This window comes from Pseudophryne corroboree, chromosome 2 (genome assembly GCF_028390025.1).
Source record: "Pseudophryne corroboree isolate aPseCor3 chromosome 2, aPseCor3.hap2, whole genome shotgun sequence".
Classification (NCBI taxonomy): Eukaryota; Metazoa; Chordata; class Amphibia; order Anura; family Myobatrachidae; genus Pseudophryne; species Pseudophryne corroboree.
The window spans coordinates 111,013,636-111,033,851 of NC_086445.1; the positions used below are offsets into that span (position 1 = coordinate 111,013,636).

Here is a 20,216-nt window from a genome sequence, read left to right on the forward strand (position 1 = left end):
ACAAAGATATTGCCACCTCTGAACAAAAAGCAGCTTAATAGAAAAAAAATAGATAGAACCAAATATAGTCTAAAAAATGTAAGTCAATGAATATGTAAAAGGCAACAATAATTTTTTATTTTTTTGTGGAGGGGTTTCTAGAGCATAGGCCAGGAATCCTGGATTTCCCAAATCCTTCTGCCAATAATTCTTATTTTAGAAAGGTCAACAGTGTTGGACGGTAAATGATCCAGAAGGGAAGTATTCTTCTTTGTCCAGTCCTAATGTGTAAATATATTTAAGTTCCTCTGAGGAAATCCCCTAATAAGGAGACAAAATTCTTTGGAATTCAGTGTTCTAGATTCCAATAGCAGTGCCAGCCTCCATGTTACATATTCAGAAAGTTGACTAGCCCACTATCTTTCCTTCAGAGGTTTAACTACTAGGGCACCATAGAGCTGTAGGAAACCTTTTCTGTAGTGGTTGCTCTGTCCTCATGACTTTACGCGTTTCCTCTTCCAGTTGTGCCATTCTTCAGGGTCCCCTCCAATGAGACGGTAGAGGCTGGAAAGTTTGCTAAAAGACGTATTTTCCTTTGTTGCTGGTTAAGTTGTCAATGTATCTTTTAAGTGGGAGGAGTAGGTGCATTTGGGTAGGTCTTATAGACAGTATGGAGGTTTTTGGTCAGTTTCTGCATCTTTTCATACTTTAAACAGGTCTGAGCCATTATGAATGTGCGTGGCAGCATGTATGTCCGTGGCTGGGTGATTTCAGTGCCCAATTACTGACATGTACTTCCTGCTGGATAATGTGGCTTCCATCTCTCCCATCATGTCAGTTGAGCCCACGCTGTTGTACAGAAACCTCATGACATAGCAGCATATATGTGTGATGGTTTAGTTATATGTTGGTAAAATACTTCAGCATAGTGATGAGTCTGTTTTCATAGATGACAGTTAGCCGGTGCTCAACCCCTTTTATATAGCAATAGCTACCTGCAAGCTATGACAGCGTACTGTAAGCATTCAGCTAGAACAGGCTGCATCATACTCATCTGTTCTATGGTTAATCGCAGCTTCTAACCCTTTCACCTCTCTCTGCACAGAAACACAGGAAGAAGAGCATAGACAGCTTCCCAGCTGGAATGGACGTGGAAAAGTTTTTAATGTCTCTTCGTTACGACGAATAGTTTGTACTCTGAATCCTTAATGCACAATGTACCTTATAGCTAAGATGATGCTATATATTATATGTATAAACTTATATGTAAATAGACCTGCAGAGTGGAAGGTCATTGTCCTTTTGTAATATATAATAATAAGGCACTTACTGCATTGTTAAACAACCCTTTTTTGTGTGTTTGAGCTGCAAATATGGAATGTTTCTAACAAGCAAATTACGAGGTTTCCACAGCTTTAGGTCTGTTCACATGTTGCAGCCGCTGTGAATCTGACCTATTTCTCTTCTGTTACCCAGCGTTTTTCTTTTTCTTTCTTTTTATATGGCCTGGCAGTTCTGTTTTGTCAACAGATTTGTATTAAAAAGAAAGTTATTGCTAAGCTATTAACATGTGTTTCATGTGTTTTATTTTGCTAACAGACCTACCTACAACCATCTGCCCTCTTAACAGTTATGCTGGGTATACACTGGCCGATATATCGCATGCCCGTAGGCGGCTGTGTATCTCCGAATGTCTGTGACCAACGCTGTTCAGACATATCACATCAGCCCTGAAGCATAGCCGATTGCCAGTATATCTGCAGATATATCGGGCCATGTGGCGATGTGTGCCCATGCACTTGCTGCAGGGGCCGCCGGTGATTGACATCTCAACTGGACGGGCACATTTAAATGCACGGCCAGTTGTGACGTCAGGCACAACACATTGGGTGGACGAACGGTAAGTGTGTATGCATTTACCAGTCATCAGATAAGCTGGGTACACACCTGCCCAACCTAAGTTAAGTGCTATGCCTGGGCAGGGGAGGATACATTGTATAACATGCACCACAAGAGGTAAATCTACTCATCTCTGCAAACAAGCATGGTTCATTCTAAGTACAGATGTCTCATACACATTGTAGCACAGCTTCAAAACACTGCAACATTGTTAATCAGAATCAGCTTTATTGGCCAGGTAAACTTGCGTATACTAGGAATTTGTCTTCGGTTTGCTATACAACAGCCAAGTAGGTAACAGATAATTAGGTGGGAAGGGGCAAGTAAAGTCACACAGATAGGAATACCGTAAGGATACAAGTGAGTTACTTGTACGTCTAGTCAGTCAATGTTCAGGAGTTCAGCAGGTGGACCGCTTGTGGACAGAAACTTTTGAGGCTTCTGGTGGACCCGGCGGGGATGGCCCTGTAACGCCTGTCTGAAGGAAGCAAGTTAAACATGCTGTGGCCGAAGTGTAGCTGGTCCTTTACTATCTTCGTTGCCCGCTTTTTAGCTCTGGACAGGTACAGGTCCTGGACTGAGAGAAGGTCGGCTCCGATGATCCTCTCTGCGGTTCTGACCACCTTTTTGGAGCCTGCATCTGTCCCTCACGCTGGCTTAGCTGTACCATACCAGTATCGAGGAGCACAGTACCAACTCCACAGTCGCGGAGTAGAAGAGGAGCAGAAGCTTCTGTGGGATGTTTAACTTCCTTAGTTGCCTGAGGAAGAACAACCTCTGCTGCTCTTTCCCGACAGTGGTGTCAGCGTAGGACCCCCATTTAAGGACCCCGGGAGATTGTGGACCCTAGAAACTTGATGGAGTCCACTAGCGATACCACACTGTCAGCAATCATTAGCGGAGGTGCACTAGCTGACTTCTTCCTGAAGTCCACTATCTTCTCGACCGTTTTGAGGGGGTTGAGCTCAAGGCTGTTTGTGGCTGCACCACTGGGCCAACCGTCTACTTCCCGTCTATAGGCCGATTCGTCCCCGTCCTTGATGAGGCTGATGACTGTGGTGTCATTGGCAAATTTGTTGATCTTTACTGATTGCCTCTGAGGTGTAGTCATCTGTGTACAGGGAGAAGAGCAGGGGTGAGAGGACCCTGTACTAATGGACCACGCTTGAGAGGTGAATTTCCCCGCTTTCACCACCTGTGTCCTATCTGTCAGAAAGTCTACAGATAGGACTACTATCCAGGAACAGGTAGCTTCTGGGACCCCTAGGCAAAGTAATTTGGCGTGGAGGATGCTGGGGACGATTGTATTGAAGGCCGAGCTGAAATCGACAAACAGGACCCTCGCGTAGGTACCGGGAATGTCTAGGTGGAATGTAGCGCAGGCCCAGGTTGACTGCATCCTCGACACACCGATTCAATTGACAGGCGAACTGTAGGGGGTCCAGTTGGGGGCCAGTCACAGTTTTCAGGTGATTCAAAACCAGACGCTCGAACGTTTTCAGATGGTGACACTCCATTAGGACCCGGATCTTTCCTGGGTTTGGCCCTTTTTAACAATACCTCCACTTCTTCTTGGGCGACTTGCAGTGCCTGGAGTTGGCCGTCGGTGTTTAGGGCATCATAGAGGTAATTGTTTGGGTCGCAGGGGACTTCTTTTGTGAACCTGCAATAAAAGTGGTTCAGCTCGTCTGCTAGGTCTTAGTGCATGGTGGTGGACTTCGATGTTTTCTTGTAGTTGGTTATGGATTGCATTCCTTTCCATACAGATACGGGGTCATTGGTGGATAAATCGTTTGTCAGCTTGTCCGAGAATCGCTTTTTTGCTAGCCTGATTTCTTTAGTCAGAGAGTTCCTAGTTCGGTTGTATAGTGCTCTGTCAGCACTGCTATAGGCTTCCTCTTTGGCTCGACGAAGTTGCCTGAGCTGGGCGTAGAACCAGGGCTGCTTGTTGTAATTGCGGTAAGTCTTGGTAGGTACACACATGTCCTCACAGTAGCTGATGTAGGATGTGACAGTGTCTGTCAGGCCGTTCAGGTCGGTTGCTGAGGCTTCGAAGACCCCCCCCCATTCCGTGCAGTCGAAGCAGGCCTCGTTGGTCCATTTCTTAACAGTCTTGACGACAGGCTTAACTGCTGTCAGCTTCTGTGTATAGGTAAGGAGTAGGTGGACGAGGCAGTGGTCACATAGGCCGAGTGCAGCAGGCGGGATAGACCGAAAGGCAGACTTGAGGGTAGTGTAGCAGTGATCAAGGGTGCGCCCCTCCCTAGTGGGACATGTGACTTGTTGTTTGTACTTAGTAAGCTCCTTGCTCAGGTTAGTTCTGTTGAAGTCGCCCAGCATTATAAGCAGACAGTCTGGGTGTTTTTGTTCTATGTCGGATATGCATACGGCCAGGTGGTGCAGGGTGTCGTTCGCGCAGGTGGGGGATGTACACTCCCACAAGGACAATTGAGGCAAATTCCCGGGCGGAGTAGAAGGGGTTACAGTTGATACTTAGCATCTCCAGGTAAGGGCTACATGATTTGCCTAGGTTCGTGACATTGGTGCACCATCCGTCATTGATGTAAAAGCAGATGCCACCACCCTTCGTTTTTCCTGAGAGAACCTTGGAGCGATCAGCCCAGAAGATACTGAAGCCCAGCAGAGACATAGGGCCAAATGTTATCAAGTGAGAGTCTCAGAAAGTGAGAGATTTGGTAAGGTTTTTCAGGTTTTTTTTTTTTTTTTTAAAGTGGCTATCATTTACACTGCAAAACCAGGTTGATCTTGCTGTGTTTATGATTGCCACTTTAAAATAATTGCAAAACCTTACCAAATCTGTCACTTTCTGAAACTCTCACTCTATTACATTTGGCCCATCGGGTTATTATTATTATTATTACATTTTATTTATAAGGCGCCACGTGTTTCGCGGCGCCGTACAAAGGACAGTACAGGGAGACAAAACATAGCATTACAGTAAATAAATAACAGAAATAGTGTACAGGTAACATAGAGCACCACACATTCTCAAGACTTAATACAGCTAAGATGTAAGTATTGAGGGATTGATCATCGTACTACTAGAGGCTGGTGGCCATAGATGGAGATGAGCCTTTACTTGCAGGGTAAAGATGGTCTTTGAGTAGGGGAGAGCTGCGAGTGAAATGTGTTGAGACGAGGGCTTAGATAACAAGAGGAAAGAGGGCCCTGCTCTGAAGAGCTAACAATCTACTGGGGAGGGGCGACAGACAGATGACAAGAGGTGCAGGCAAGTGGGAGTTAGCCTGATGGCAGTATGCAAGCAAAGCTGAGATGTTCACGGCATGAGGCAGGGGGGTGGAGGCGCGACTTCAGGACTGGGTTATGCATCGGGAGGGTATGCTTTGATGAATAGGTGGGTTTTTAGTGCCCGTTTGAAGCTTTGCAAGGTGGGGGAGAGTCTAATGGAGCGGGGGAGTGCGTTCCACTGAAGGGGAGCAGCACGGGCATAGTCTTGAACACGAGCTTAGGAAGCAGTGACTAGGGCAGTGGAGAGGCGACGGTCATTGGTCGACCGTAGGGGGCGGGAGGGAGTATGAAGGTAGAGGAGGTTGGAGATGTAGGGAGCAGTGGAATTAGAGATGGCCTTGTATGTGAGGGTGAAGAGTTTGAAGAGGATTCTGTAGGGGAATGGGAGCCAGTGTAGATTTTGGCGAAGGTGAGTGGCAGATGTGGTGCGGCGGGAGAGGAAGATAAGTTTGCTGCAGAGTTTAGGACAGATTGGAGAGGAGCAAGATGGGAGCAAGCGAGGCCAGTGAGGAGAACATTGCAGTAGTCAAATCGTGAGATGACCAGTGAGTGGATGATGAATTTAGTTGCACTCTGGGAGAGATATGGCCTGATAGAGCAATGTTGCGTAGCTGGAAACGACAGGATTGTGCCAGAGCTTGGATGTGGGGTGCAAAGGAGAGGGAGGAGTCAAGAGTGACACCCAAGCAGCAGAGTTGGGGAACGGTGGTGTTGTCAACAATGATAGAGATATTGGCCGGGGGTGTTGCTCTGGGTGGGGGGAAGATGATGAGTTCAGTTTTGTCCATGGTGAGCTTCAGAGAGCGCTCAGACATCCAGGAGGAGATTGCGGAGAGGCAGCTGGAAACCTGGGAGAGGACAGAGGGGGACAGATCAGGAGAGGAGAGGTAGAGTTGTGTGTCATCAGCATAGAGGTGGTATTGAAGGCCAAAGGAGTTAATGAGCGCACCCAGGTAAGAGATGTACAGGGAGAACAGAAGGGGTCCAAGGACAGAACACTGAGGGACACCAACAGGAAGGATAGAAGGGTGTGAGGTGGTGCTGGAGGCAGACACAGAAGGAGTGGTTAGTGAGGTAAGAAGAAAACCAGTCAAGGACAGTGCTAGAGAGGCCAGCGTTTTGGAGTGTGTGCAGGAGGAGAGGATGATCTACGGTGTCAAAGGCAGCAGAGAGGTCCAGAAGGATGAGCAGGGAGAAGTGGCCCTTGGATTTGGCCGAAAGCAGGTCATTGGTGACTCTCACCAGTGCAGTCTCAGTTGAGTGGAGTGGGCGATAGCCAGATTGTAGTGGATCGAGGATGGAGTTGTCAGAGAGGTGGCTTGTGAGACGGCTGTTGACCAGTAATTTGGAGGCGAAAGGGTTAGTGGGTGATGAGGGGTCGAGGTTGTTGTTTTTTGAGAATAGGTGAGACCAGAGCATGTTTGAATGGCGAGGGGAAGATGCCGGTAGAGAGGGACAGGTTAAAGAGGTGAGCAAGGTGGGAGCAGGCAGTGGGGGAGAGGGAGCGGAGAAGACGGGAGGGAAGGGGGTCCAGGGGGGGGGGGGGCAGGTGGAGGGGGGGGGATAAGATGAGGGAGTGGACTTCCTTTTCGGAAGTGGGGCGGAAGGAGGACAGGGTGGGATAGATGGAGGGGAGGAATAGAGGGGGCAAGGGGGTAGCAGAGGGGTGACGGCGGGAGATGTTGTCTTGGATGTCCTCAATTTTGGAGATGAAGGAGGCAAAGTCAGTGGCAGTGAGGGAGGATGGGAGGGGAAGAGGAGGGGGGCGAAGGAGAGTGTTGAAAGTTTCAAAGAGACGGTGTGGACAGGAGGACTGAGAAGAGATGAGTGCTTGGAAAAAGGATTGCTTGGCGAGGGAAAGAGCAGAGCTGTAGGAGGAGAGAATAAACTTGAAATGGAGGAAGTCCGGCAGAGAGTGAGATTTCCTCCAGGAGCGTTCAGCGGAGCGTGAACATTTTTGTCAGAAACGTGTTAGTTTGGTGTGCCAGGGTTGGGGTTTGGAGCGGCGGAGGGGGACAGAGGAGAGGGGGGCCGAGGGGACAGGGGAGATATAGGTATAATGTTGGCTGGGTTCTGAGTGTATTTGGGTGATTTGGAATTTGGGGGGTGAGACCTGGCAGTGAGGATTGGTATGGGGCAGGAACGAGGAGCCATAATTCGGTACAGTAGTGTGGTTCAGAGGAATAGAGTGGTGTGGGTGTAGTATAGAATGAACAAGGTGAATGCGGGGTGTAGTGAAAGCAAAAGACAGTGCAAACAGGATTTTAAGAAAAAATGGAAGGAACGGAAGGGCTGAGATGGATACACAGTGGTTGTAGATTGTGTAACTGAGGAGTGTGAGCAGTGTGTGAGAGTAGTAGGGCTGTTACGTAATCAGACAGGTCGTTCAGTGTCCAGGCTGAGCAGGCTGCAGGCGTTGCTGGTAGTGGTTTAGATGGGTGGTCTTCTGTATGCCGAATGTCGGGATACCGGCGCCGGAATCCCGACACCCGGCATACTGACAACTATTCTCCCTCGTGGGGGTCCACGAGAATAAAATAGTGCCACCGTGCCCGCAGCATGGCGAGCGCAGCGAGCCCGCAAGGGGCTCCTTTGCGCTCACCACGCTGTCGGTATGCCGGCGGTCGGGCTCCCGGCGCCGGTATGCTGGGCGCCGGGAGCCCGAGCGCCGGCATACTGTACGACATCCCGTCAGATAACTCACTGTAGTCTGTTGTTTGCAGGTCTATTGTTGAGGAGGGGGTGAAAGTCTGTTGTCCTTCTTCTGTTTCTCTCCTGTATATCTCCATAGATTATATCATCATACTTTGCACTAACATACTTAGCAACAAAAGATGCTTGCAGCCTTGATCTATACTAGTTAAATAACCATGCAGACATGGATACAGGGTTAATTGATAGCAGCACCCACCCTCTGAAAACTCCACCCACAACAAAAGGTTGCCTCAAGGTGTGAACAAACCACTATACCCCCACTAATACACAGTGAGAACAGACTATAGTCTGGCCTAGAAATCACTAATTAAAGATAAAGTTGTCATTATCAAACAGAATTCAAAAAGCATGTGATGGATGTAAAGTTGCAGCAGTGAGATATTTTTGCAGGAGAGATAAAGTTGTCATTACCAAACAATTCAAAAAGCATGTGATGGATGTAAAGTTGCAGCAGTGAGAGATTTTTGCAGGAGAGAGTTATCCGCAACATGGTCGTCCAGCCATGCAGAGGACACACAACCCTGTAATGACTGACCCTGCGCTGCACAGAAGGAGGGACAGTTCGTCGAATTTGTTTGCCAGTGAGCGCACATTTGAAAGAGGATCGCGGGAAGTGCAGACCAGTGCCCTCGCCGCCACCACCTCACTAGGGCGCCTGCGCGACAGCCTCTCCTCTGAGCCCGGGTCCTTCTACTAGGGCCGACCTGAGGGCCTCCATCATTTTCTTTCCGGGGCAATCCACCAGCCAGTCGCCACCCGGGCTGCGGGGGGGGGGGGGGGGGGGGGACGCTACCTTTCGGTCATCTACTTCGGCGTCCATGACGTCTGCAAGGGCCGCTGATCTGCCCGAACGTGGGGTAAGCACTGCGGGAGCTCTCCAACTTAGGAGGGCTTCCCTGCTGTATTTGGTCACTGGTGGGGTAGACAAGGGCAGGGGAAAACAAGGGGAAACGGGTATTTCTCTAGCATACATAAGGGATATTGTGGACAGATTAGTACGATGGGTGTAGACGGGTCCAAAGAAGCCAGTGCACTTTACATTTCTTCAGCTGCGTGTGCTGGCTCCTCCCCTCTATGCCTCTTCCTACAGCTCAGTTTAGAAAAATGTGCCCTCAGGAGAGGATGCACACTCTGCAATTTCTTTTTAAAAGTTTTTTTATTTCTTTGGGCAACAGCATACCTGCACCGTGGGATTTAGGGGGGGGGCGATCACCGGCATCTTGAGGTGCAGAGCCGCTTCCCCGCTGCAGGACCACCGTCCTAAGGAGCTGTTTGTTCAGCGGGGCATGGCGCCTTGGCTGTTGCAGCCGCAGCATGCCACACACCCCTAACGCTGCCTGAAGGTGATCATCGGTGGTGAGTACCAACCGGGGGCCCTGCTAGGGGGGACCCTCTATAGCCCCTGTTTGAAACTGGCTAAATATAGTAAACCAAGCATTTATGTGAGGTTGTACATATTGGGAGACATGGCCAGTATAAATATACAGAAGTAGCTAATGGCGCCATGGCGGAGGGCGGAGCTACACAAGAGCAGGCTCAGCAGCATTTTGGCGCCTTCCTCTGCATAGCAGCAGCAGCCTCCACAGCTCTTCCAAACAGTCCCTGGATCACTGGTACCGGGTTGTAAGGGGGAGAGCCGCTATGCTAGTGCACAATAACATCCCTCTGATGGATTTTATCGTATTACAGTCACTGGGTTTACACATAAAAACGGTGACAGCCTCGCTGGGGCTGTGCAGCGCTGGGTGCGTTGGGGTCCTCTCTCATGTGTCTCCTCTCACATGCGGTAGGGCAGGCTTGCAATATATCAATATCAGGCTGTGTTGTATGTGTTTTATACCTGTTTTTCTGATTCACAATGGTAAAACAAAAGTCATGCAGTGTATGTAATGCTAGATTCTCTCCTAGTTCATCTGGCTTAATATAATGTGAGCAGTGTAGTCAGCCATCTCAGAATGCTGATTTCAATGTGGGGGAGGGTCCAGAGCCCTCCTTTTTGGGGGCTATCAAAAATATGATATCTGATGTCAGCTCACTCTAAATGCACATAAGACTCAGGAACTGCAACAAGCAGTGGCAAGTCTAGCTGCTAAACATCCCCCCCGTCTACTACAGGTGCACAAAAACGTGCTCTACCTGCACTCCTATCAGATACTGACAGAGCCGGCCTTAGCTATAGGCAGGCTAGGCATTTGCCTGGGGCATCCAAGCATGTGTAGGGGCATCCAAGCATGTCCCTGCATTATCTCATGCTGAGAGGGACAGTCTGCAAACCTAACTGTTACTTTCCAAATGTCTTCAATCAGTACTTGTATACACTGCTGCTGTACATTTGTCTAATAAAATGCACACTCTCCCTTAAAGTTCTTTAAACTCCCTCCGACATGCTTGAATGCCCCTGACTTGTGAGACCTCAGACAGAGAGCAGAAGCCCAGTAGCTGCAATTCCTGGACCTGTGACATTTTCACTGACTATATAAGGATATTACTGGATGGCTCCTTATGATTCCACATTTGTATTTGGAAGACTGCTCCACATAAATCGGACATCACCTATACTGCTTGTGCACATGGGGGATGGGGACCTGGTATCCTGTGTGTGTCCCTTATCCCTGCGCAAACCCCAGGTGTCTGCAGGGACATAACATGGGCAGTGTTCTCCCCACACTTTATTTCTCAGTCAGTCCATGCCGTAAAATTCCCCTGCCAGGATGGCATACCCTGTGAGGTCACATCCCTTGTACGGGTGCCCCTCTAATGGGTGTGAGCGCAAGAACGCACCCACCCACCCACCCATCCTGCCACCCCCATCTCACAAAACGCAGTCACGGATCCAGGGAGCTGCATGGGCGCACACACTGACTGCAAGCACACCAGCAAGCAAAAGTAAGTTTTATGAAAAAAGCTACTAGCATTACTAATGTGAGGCATATGTGTAAGGTGCATTACTGTGTGGAATTATGTGTATTATGGGCATTACTGTGTGCCATCGGACCCCACTGCCTAAGTGTTGCTGGGTCAGATGCAGAACTAGCGGCGGTGTTAGGGGGCACCATACAAAATTTTGCCTAGGGCATCAAATTGGCTAGGGCCGCCTCTGGATACTGATGATGATATACAGGATGATGGGGACCCCATAAGATGGGATTCCACCCCTACCCAGGGTATTGAACCCCTCATATTGGCTATTAGGGATGTGTTAAAGCTCCCCCTGGAGGATGCTGCTACTAAGCAGTCATTTTTCCTCTCACAAGACAAACTGACAGTAACGTTTCCTGATTCCAAGGAATTGCATGACTTATTTAAAATAGCCTGGAAGACTCCAGATAAGAAATTTCAGGTGTCAAACCGGTTTTTGCATACATTCCCATTTGCCCCTGAATGCAGGAAATTCTGGGAGGAGTCTCCAGCAGTAGACGTCTCAGTCTCTTGCCTTTCTAAAAAGGCAGTACTTCCTGCTCCGGGCTCCTTTACGGTAAAGGACCCGGCAGATAGGAAACTTGAGACCACTCTGAAATCTATTTACATTGCTGCAGGTGTTGCTCAAAGGCCGGTCATTGCAGGTTAATAGATGACACATGCAATTCATTCCTGGGCTAATCAAATTAAGAAAGGTCTTTCGGGTGATATGACCTTAGTTAATACTGTTACTTTCCTGAATCACATTCAGGACACGGCAAGAGTCCTCTGTGGCTCCCTTAAAGAGATTGGCAATATTAATGCTAGGACCACGGCTATGGCTGTGTCTGTGCGCAGAGCCATATGTTTGCGTCAGTGGATTGCTGATGCTGACTCCAAACGTAATGTGGAATCTCTTCCCTTCACAGATGAATTGGACGCATGGATTTCCAAAGCTACTGCTGGAAAATCCACGTTTCTCCTGTCGGGAGCTCCGCCTGCTAGACGTACCTACCTGGGACAGTCTACTCGGTCCTTTCCGTCCTCTAGATTTCGATCTAGGGCCAGAGGGGCCTCCAACGCAGCTAGAGGCTCCAGAGGTAAACCTAAGAAACCAGCCGTTGCTGGATCTCAGGACCAGAACACCAGCTCTGCTTCCGCGAAGACTTCAGGTACCCACCCCGAGGGGATCTCGTGGTGGGAGCTCGGTTGCGTCACTACAGCCACATCTGGGACGGTTCCTGCCAAGATGCTTGGGTAAAGGACCTTATCTCTCAGGGTTACTAGCTGGAGTTCGACGGTACTCATCCCCAACGATTTTTCAAATCAAGCTTACCAGCTTTAGAAAATATGCGTGGTACTCTACTGCTGGCCATCAACAAGTTGGTCCAGTCCCAAGTCATTGTTCCAGTACCCTTACTACGACAGGGTTACTACTCCAGTCTGTTCATAGTACCAAAACCAGACGGGTCTGTGAGACCCATTCTGAATCTGAAGTCCTTGAATCCTTACCTGAAGGTTTTCAAATTCAAGATGTAATCTTTAAGAGCGGTGATCGCAGGCCTGGAACAACAGGAATTCCTAGTGTACCTGGATATCAAGGACGCTTACCTACATATCCCAATTTGGCCTCCTCATCAGGCCTATCTGAGGTTTGCCCTACTGAACGATCACTACCAGTTTCAGGTGTTGCCCTTCGACCTGTCTACAGCTCCGAGGGTGTTCACGAAGATGATGGCGGAAAAGATGTTTCAACTCAGGTTCCAGGGGGTCAATGTAATTCCATACCTGGACGATCTCCTGATAAAACCGAACTCTAGGGAGCTTCTATTGCTCCATATAGATCGCACTATCCAACGTCTGTCACACCACGGGTGGATCCTCAATCTGCAGAAGTCCCACCTGGAACCGTTTCAACAGCTCCTGTTTCTGTTGATGCTACTGGATACTGCAGCTCAGAATGTGTTCCTCCCAGAAGAAAAAGTAAGAACACTTAATGGTTCGCATGGTGGTCCGACCTGCTTGAGTCTCCCATTCATCTTTGCATAAAATTGTTGGGAAAGATGGTGGCCTCGTACGTGGCAATTCAGTTCGGAAGGTTTCATGCCAGACAGTTCCAGTTGGACATCCTGAACAAGAGGTCCGGTTCCCATCTTCAGATGCACCGGATGATTCGGCTGTCACCTCAGGCCAGAATCTCTCTCCTGTGGTGGCTACAGTCTTCCAACCTGCTGGAAGGTCGACGCTTTGGGATTCAGGATTGGATGCTCCTCACGACAGATGCGAGTCTGAGAGGATGGGGAGCTGTCACCCAGGGGGCGCAGTTCCAGGGCAGGTGGTCTGCCCAAGAGGCCCTACTTCCGATCAACATTCTGGAACTTCGGGCTATCTACAATGCTTTGATTCAGGCATCCCATCTATTCCGGGATCAGGCGATCCAGGTGCAGTCAGGCAACGCCACGGCGGTAGCGTACATCAATCGACAAGGAGAGACAAAATGCAAGGCCTGCATGCGAGAATTGTCAAGAATACTCCTGTGGGCAAAAAGAAATGCAAGAGCACTGTCCGCAATATTCATTCCGGGAGTGGACAACTGGGAAGCGGATTTCCTAAGTCTCCACAATCTCCATCGGGGGGGTGGCGATTACACCCTCGGGTGTTTCAGCAGATCATCGACAGGTGGGGATGCCCACAGATCGACTTCATGGTCTCTCGTCTCAACAAGAAGCTTCGCTGCTATTTCTCACGAACCAGGGACCCGCAGGCGAGCGCATTGGATGCGCTGACATCGCCTTGGCCTTATCCGCTGGTCTACCTGTTTCCTCCGATTCCACTGATCCCAAGGGTACGCAAGCGAATCAGACATCATAGAGTGGAAGCAATCTTGATTGCCCTGGATTGACCACGAAGTACGTGGTACGCAGCTCTTCTGAACATGGACCCTTGGCTTCTACAACTAAGAAGGGATTTTCTTCAACAAGGACCGTTCGTCTACCCGGACTTACGGCGGCTTCGTTTGACTGCATGGAAGTTGAGCGGAACATCCTAGCTCACAAAGGGCTTTCCAAAAAGGTCATTGCCACTATGGTGCAAGCCAGAAAACCTGTGACGTCAAAACACTATCATATCTGGCGGAGATATGTCTCTTGGTTCAGAATTCAACTTGGGAAGGTTCCTACGATTCCTGCAGGCTGGAGTGGATAAAGGCTTACGTCTAGTATCCATTAAGGTCCAGATTTCAGCTCTTTCCATCTTCTTCCAGAAGAAGTTGGCTCTCTTGCCAGAAGTTCAGACCTTCTTGCAAGGGGTGCTTCACATACAACCTCCATTTGTGCCGCCTGCAACACTTTGGGATCTGGATGTAGTGTTACATTTTCTACAGTCCTCCTGGTTTGAACCCCTGATGACAGTAGAAGATAAGTACCTCACGTGGAAAACGGTGATGTTACTGGCCCTGGCTTCAGCTAGGCGTGTCTCAGAATTGGGGTCTTGTTGTGCAAAAGTCTGTACTTGGTCTTTTACGAGAACAGAGCGGAGCTCAGGACTAGACAGCAGTTCCTGCCGAAGGTGGTCTCCACATTTCACTTGAATCAACCTATCGTGATTCTGTCCAGTTCTGACACTTCTGCTCCTCCGGAGGCATTGGATGCTGTGCGAGCCTTGAAAATTTATATCGAAAGGACGGCTCGGATCAGAAAGACTGATTCCTTGTTCGTGCTCTATGATGCGCAGAAAAAGGGTTGCCCTGCTTCTAAGCAGTCCATTGCTCGTTGGATTAGGCTTACTATTCAACAGGCCTATGCGTCGGCAGCCTTACCAGTTCCACAGTCTTTGAAGGCCCATTCTACAAGATCGGTGGGCTCTTCCTGGGCGGCTGCACGTGGAGTCTCGGCCCTGCAACTATACCGATGTGCTACCTGGTCTGGGAAGAACACCTTTGTGAAATTCTACAAGTTTGATACCCTGAACAAAGAGAATAACCAGTTTGGGCAGGTTGTGCTGCAGATGTCTTCGCACGTTCCTGTCCATTCTGGAAGCTTTGGGAGATCCCCATCGTACTAATTTGTCCCCAATATCCCTTAAGGATGCTAGAGAAAATAGGATTTTATATACCTACTGGTTAATCCTTTTCTCGTAGTCCATAAGGGATTTTGGGTGCCCGCCTCAGTGCGGTGACTTTCTGCAGGTTCTCTGTTATGTGTTCCTGAGCAGCTGTTTCTGTTAATATTGACAGATGTTGCTAGCTAAGTTATATATTGGTGTGCTGGTGCGAAAATTTCACCACAGTTTTTGTTATTTTCCTTTTCTCAAGTATGTCATTCTCCTTTTGGGCACTGTTCACCTATAACTGAGCTGTAGGAGGAGGCATAGCTGGGAGGAGCCAGCACACCCAGATGAAGAAATTTAAAGTGCACTGGCTCCTTTGGACACGTCTATACCCCATTGTACTAATCTGTCCCCAATATCCCTTATTGACTACTAGAAAAGGATATACCGGTAGATATTTAAAATCCTATTTTTATTTTTTTATTGAACACCAGCTCAGGCAGACTGCAAACTGCTGGAGTCTGCCTGCATCGTGGGCTGGCACCACATAACCACCACAGCGCTGGATGTCTGTGCAGGGTCATCGGGCTCTGTGTGCTGTCTGCGAACCGGCAGGCAAGGCAGTACCGAGTATAACCCACCCCGTTAGTTAGCAAGAGGGTGGGTGGTAGAGTTACAGATGCAACCCTCCCGCCCCCGGCAGTGTGGAGTGTGGCTCTGCTGTAAGGAGCAGGACTCCCCTAATGTGGACTGCTGTGCCTCTTAGTTCTTTTGCTTTTTTTTTTTTTTTTTTTTTTTTGCCAATCTTGGTCCGGAATTCCCTATTTTTCAATGCAGAGTAAATAATAATAAGACAATAAAGAAACAGAAGAGATGACTGTGTTATGCAAAGATAGTGGGTGGGTGGTCTGGGAAAACTCTACAGAGTTTCTTAATGCCTAGAGGGATGGGTAATCCTTCAGCCATGGGTCCCCAGAGGTTTCCTCCCTCTGAGGGGGTGTTTCCTCTCCTCCGTGCTAAATGATGACGAACTCTTAATGAGTCATGAGGCTCCTGCCATCTTGTTCCTCTTATAGAATAAGTTTTTAAGAATTCTGGACCAATCTTGGTCCGGAATTCCCTATTCTTCAATGCAGAGTAAATAATAATAAAAAAAGACAGAAGGGATGACTGGGTTATGCAAAGATAGTGGGTGGGTGGTCTTGGAAAACTCTGCAGAGTCTCTTAATGCCTAGAGGGACGGGTAATCCTTCAGCCATGGGTCCCCAGAGGTTTCCTCCACGAGGCGATTCATGAGTCTTCCACCATCTTTTTCCTCTTATAGGACAAATTTGTAAGATTTCTGGACCAATCTTGGTCTGGAATTCCCTATTTTTTAATGCACAGATAATAATAATAATACTACTAATAATAATAAAAATAAGAACACAAAGAAGAAATAGAAGAAGTAAAAGAAGAATTTAAAAAACAGGCTACATTTAACTTGAAATAAAAATGGACATTTTAAAATATATTTTGCTTGAAGTTTTCTTTGTTTATCAATAAATCCTCTGAAAAGGTGAAGAGATGATACATATCTGGGGAGCCAAAAATATTAGGAGCGTTCAGAACCATGCATCGTTTATTCTGCATAAGAGAGTACCAGACATGGCAGCTATGTTGGGCACACTACATAGTGTACACTGTGAAATTAGCAAATCATGGCAGTAAAGCATACAAGGGTAAAATCCTGGGGAGCTTGTTACTTCTATAAACTGGCTGGCAATGATATTCAGTGCCCAGGCACTGTTCGCAATGCCCCCGCCAGGATAAATATATAAAATTAAGCGGGACGAAGCACGCCATGTTGGGGGCGGGGCTTCTTCCTCACTGCTCACTGGCGCCATTTTCCTCAGTGAAGTCGCTGGTCCTTCCTCACCCACAGCAAGTACCAGGGGGCTCAAAACAGAAGGGGGGGCATATTTATTTATTATAAGTAATGCACTGCAGCTCTGGGACATTTATTAGTGTGGTCAGACCTGCTTATTTGGCGCTGGTGTGTGAGCTGGCTATTTCCCTTTGTGTTCCCTCACAGGCTTGGTGTGTGTGCTGTCTCTGGGTAGTCGACATGTCGGAGGCAGATTATTCCTCTTCGGGGGATAATTTATCAGGGACACTGAATGTTTTGGGGGTGGCCATGTCGGCACCGTCGACTGCAGATTGGTTAACTACATTGAATGCCTTGCATGCTAGTGTCACGTCATTAAATCAAAAATTTGATCTGTCTGAATCTCAATCCCAGGTGTGGAAAAGATCAGTGGAGGACGCTTTATTACAAATGCAAGACCCTGCGGGGTCGCACAAGCGTAGTTGTGACCAGTTAGTTGACACGGGTACAGACACGGACTCTGAGGCCGATGTCGATTATGCTGATTCTAGGTTGGACCCTAAATTGGCTAAGAGTATTCAGTATATGATTGTTGCTGTCAACTGAGGACCCTATTACACCTGAAACCAGGGTCCTTATTTAAAAGGAAAAGAAGCGCTCGGTTACCTTTCCTCCTTGTTTCGAACTGAACGCTCTCTTTGATAGCATTAGGAACAGCCCTGATAAAAAAAATTCTGATTCCTAAAAGGATCAGGGTGGCATACCCCTTTCCCGAGTCTGATAGGGATACGTGGGAAAATCCCCCCACAGTAGACAAAGCCCTGGCGCGTTTGTCAAAACAGGTAGCCCTCCCTGCAGCCCAGTCGACGGCCCTTAAGGAGCCGGCGGACCGTAAGCAGGAGGCTACCCTAAAGGCTATTTTCACTACTACAGGGACGCTGCTTAGGCCTCTTATTGCGTCTGTGTGGGTCAGTAGTGCTATTGAAAAGTGGGTAGACACTTTGTCTTCTGATTGGGTTACTCTGGATAGAGATAACATCCAGGTAACGCTTGGTTATATCAGAGATGCAGCTGCATACTTGAAAGAGGCTGCAAGGGATGCTGGCCTACTAGGTGCTAAGGCGAATGCTATGTCCGTTGCGGCTAGGCGAGCGCTCTGGACTCACCAGTGGAATGCTGATGCTGATTCCAAGAGAAATATGGAGTCTCTTCCTTTTAAGGGAGGTGAACTTTTCGGTGACGGTCTTACTGATTTAGTATCAGCAGCTACCGCGGGTAAACCTACCTTTTTACCTTCTGTTCCTACGCAACAGAAGAAACCACCACAATATCAAATGCAGTCCTTTCGGCCCAACAAGTATAGAAGAGGCTGAGGAAACTTCTTCCTGGCTACCAGAGGTAGAGGAAGAGGCAAGAGGGTTCCCGCATCCTCGGGTTCCCAGGAGCAGAAGTCCTCCCCGGCTTCTGCCAAATCCTCCGCATGACGCCAGGTCTCCCTTACAGGGGCCCGCACCGGTGGGGACACGCCTAAAGCTTTTCAGTCAGGTCTGGGTTCGCTCTGGTCTAGACCCTTGGGTATTGAGTATTGTGTCCCAAGGGTACAAACTGGAGTTTCAAGACGTTCGCCCTCACCGTTTTTACAGATCAGCCTTACCAGCTTCGCTTCCGGACAGGGCTCTGGTCTGCGGGGCAGTACAAAACTTGTGTCAAAATCAGGTTGTGGTCCCGGTACCCCTGGCACAGCAGGGGCAGGGGTTTTATTCAAGCCTGTTTGTGGTGCCGAAGCCGGATGGCTCGGTAAGACCAATCCTCAACCTGAAATCTCTCAATTTCTTCCTGGTGAAATTCAAATTCAAGATGGAGTCTCTCAGAGCGGTGATCTCCAGTCTGGAGGAGGGGGAATTCATGGTCTCATTGGACATCAAGGACGCCTACCTTCATATCCCCATTTATCCTCCTCATCAAAGTTTCCTGAGGTTTGCTATCCAGGATACGCACTACCAGTTTCAGACGTTGCCGTTTGGTCTATCCACGGCTCCGAGGATTTTCACCAAAGTAATGGTAGAAATGATGGTTCTCCTGCGCAAGCAAGGGGTTACAATTATCCCGTACTTGTACGATCTCCTGATAAAGGCGAGGTCCAAGGACACATTGTTGCAGGACATTGCACTATCCCTGTCAATTCTACAACAGCACGGCTGGCTCCTGAACTTGCCAAAATCACAGTTAATCCCGACAACTCAGTTGGCGTTTTTGGGCATGATACTGGACACGGTCCAACAGAGAGTGTTCCTCCCCATGGAGGAAGCTCGGGAAATTCAGAGTCTGGTAAAACTCTTGCTAAAACCGAAAACGGTCTCCATTCATCAATGTATTCAATTGCTGGGGAAAATGGTGGCGGCATACGAGGCCCTCCAGTTTGGGAGGTTCCATGCCAGAGTGTTCCAGTGGGACCTGTTGGACAAATGGTCCGGATCCCACCTTCATATGCACCGGAGGATAATTCTATCTCCCAACACCAGAGTCTCACTTCTGGGGTGGCTCCACAGCTCTCACCTCCTTGCGGGACGCCAGTTTGGGATCCAGGACTGGATCCTGGTAACCACGGATGCAAGTCTCCGAGTTTGGGGGTCAGTCACTCTGGGGGTGAGCTTCCAAGGAAGATGGTCAAGTCCTGAAACGCATCTTCACATAAACGTTCTGGAACTGAGAGCCATTTACAACAGCCTCCAACAAGCGGAACATCTTCGTAACTTGCCGGTTCTGATCCAATTGGACAATGTCACGGCAGTGGCTTACATCAACCGCAAAGGCGGCACGAGAAGCAGAGCAACAATGGCAGAAGCCACGAAAATTGTTTGTTGGGCGGAAAAACATACAAGCGCTCTGTCGGCAATATTCATTCCGGGAGTGGGCAACTGGGAAGCAGACTTCCTCAGCAGACACGGCCTTCATCCAGGAGAGTGGAGCCTCCATCAGGAGGTCTTCGCACTGATAACAGTTCGATGGGGGGTTCCCCATATAGACATGATGGCGTCTCGCCTCAACAGAAAACTTCTGAGGTATTGTTCCAGGGACCCTCAGGCGGAGGCAGTGGATGCGCTGACAAAACCCTGGGTGTTTCCGTCGGTGTACATTTTCCCTCCGCTTCCTCTCATCCCAAAGGTATTGAGACTTCTAAAAAGAACAAACATTCCAGCGCTCCTTGTAGCCCCAGGAGAACGTGGTACCCGGATCTTCAGACGTTACTTGTCAACGAACCCTGGCCTCTTCCTCTTCGCGAGGACCTGCTGCGGCAGGAGCCGTTCGTCCACCAAGACTTACAGCGGCTACGTTTGACGGCATGGCGGTTGAACGCCAGATTTTAGCCCGGAAGGGTATTCCCAGTTAAGTCATACCTACTCTTATTCTTGCCAGGAAGGCTGTGACGTCAAAGCACTATCACCGTATTTGGAAGAAATATATTTCCTGGTGCGAGTCCAAGAGAGCTCCAGTGGTGAAATTAGACCTTGGACGTTTTCTCCATTTTCTACAGAATGGA

The 20,216-nt window shown here is 48.7% G+C and overlaps 1 protein-coding gene across 1 annotated transcript in view; it reads left to right on the forward strand.

The window, feature by feature from the left end:
* LOC135001744 (protein NPAT) overlaps positions 1-1,542 on the forward strand; it is a 167,449-nt gene extending 165,907 nt beyond the window's left edge. The window contains exon 18 of the mRNA XM_063951610.1: positions 1,085-1,542. Coding sequence (XP_063807680.1) covers positions 1,085-1,168 — 84 coding nt within the window. The 3' untranslated portion in view covers positions 1,169-1,542. The remainder of the gene's footprint in view (positions 1-1,084) is intronic.
* The last annotated feature ends 18,674 nt before the right edge of the window (positions 1,543-20,216 follow it).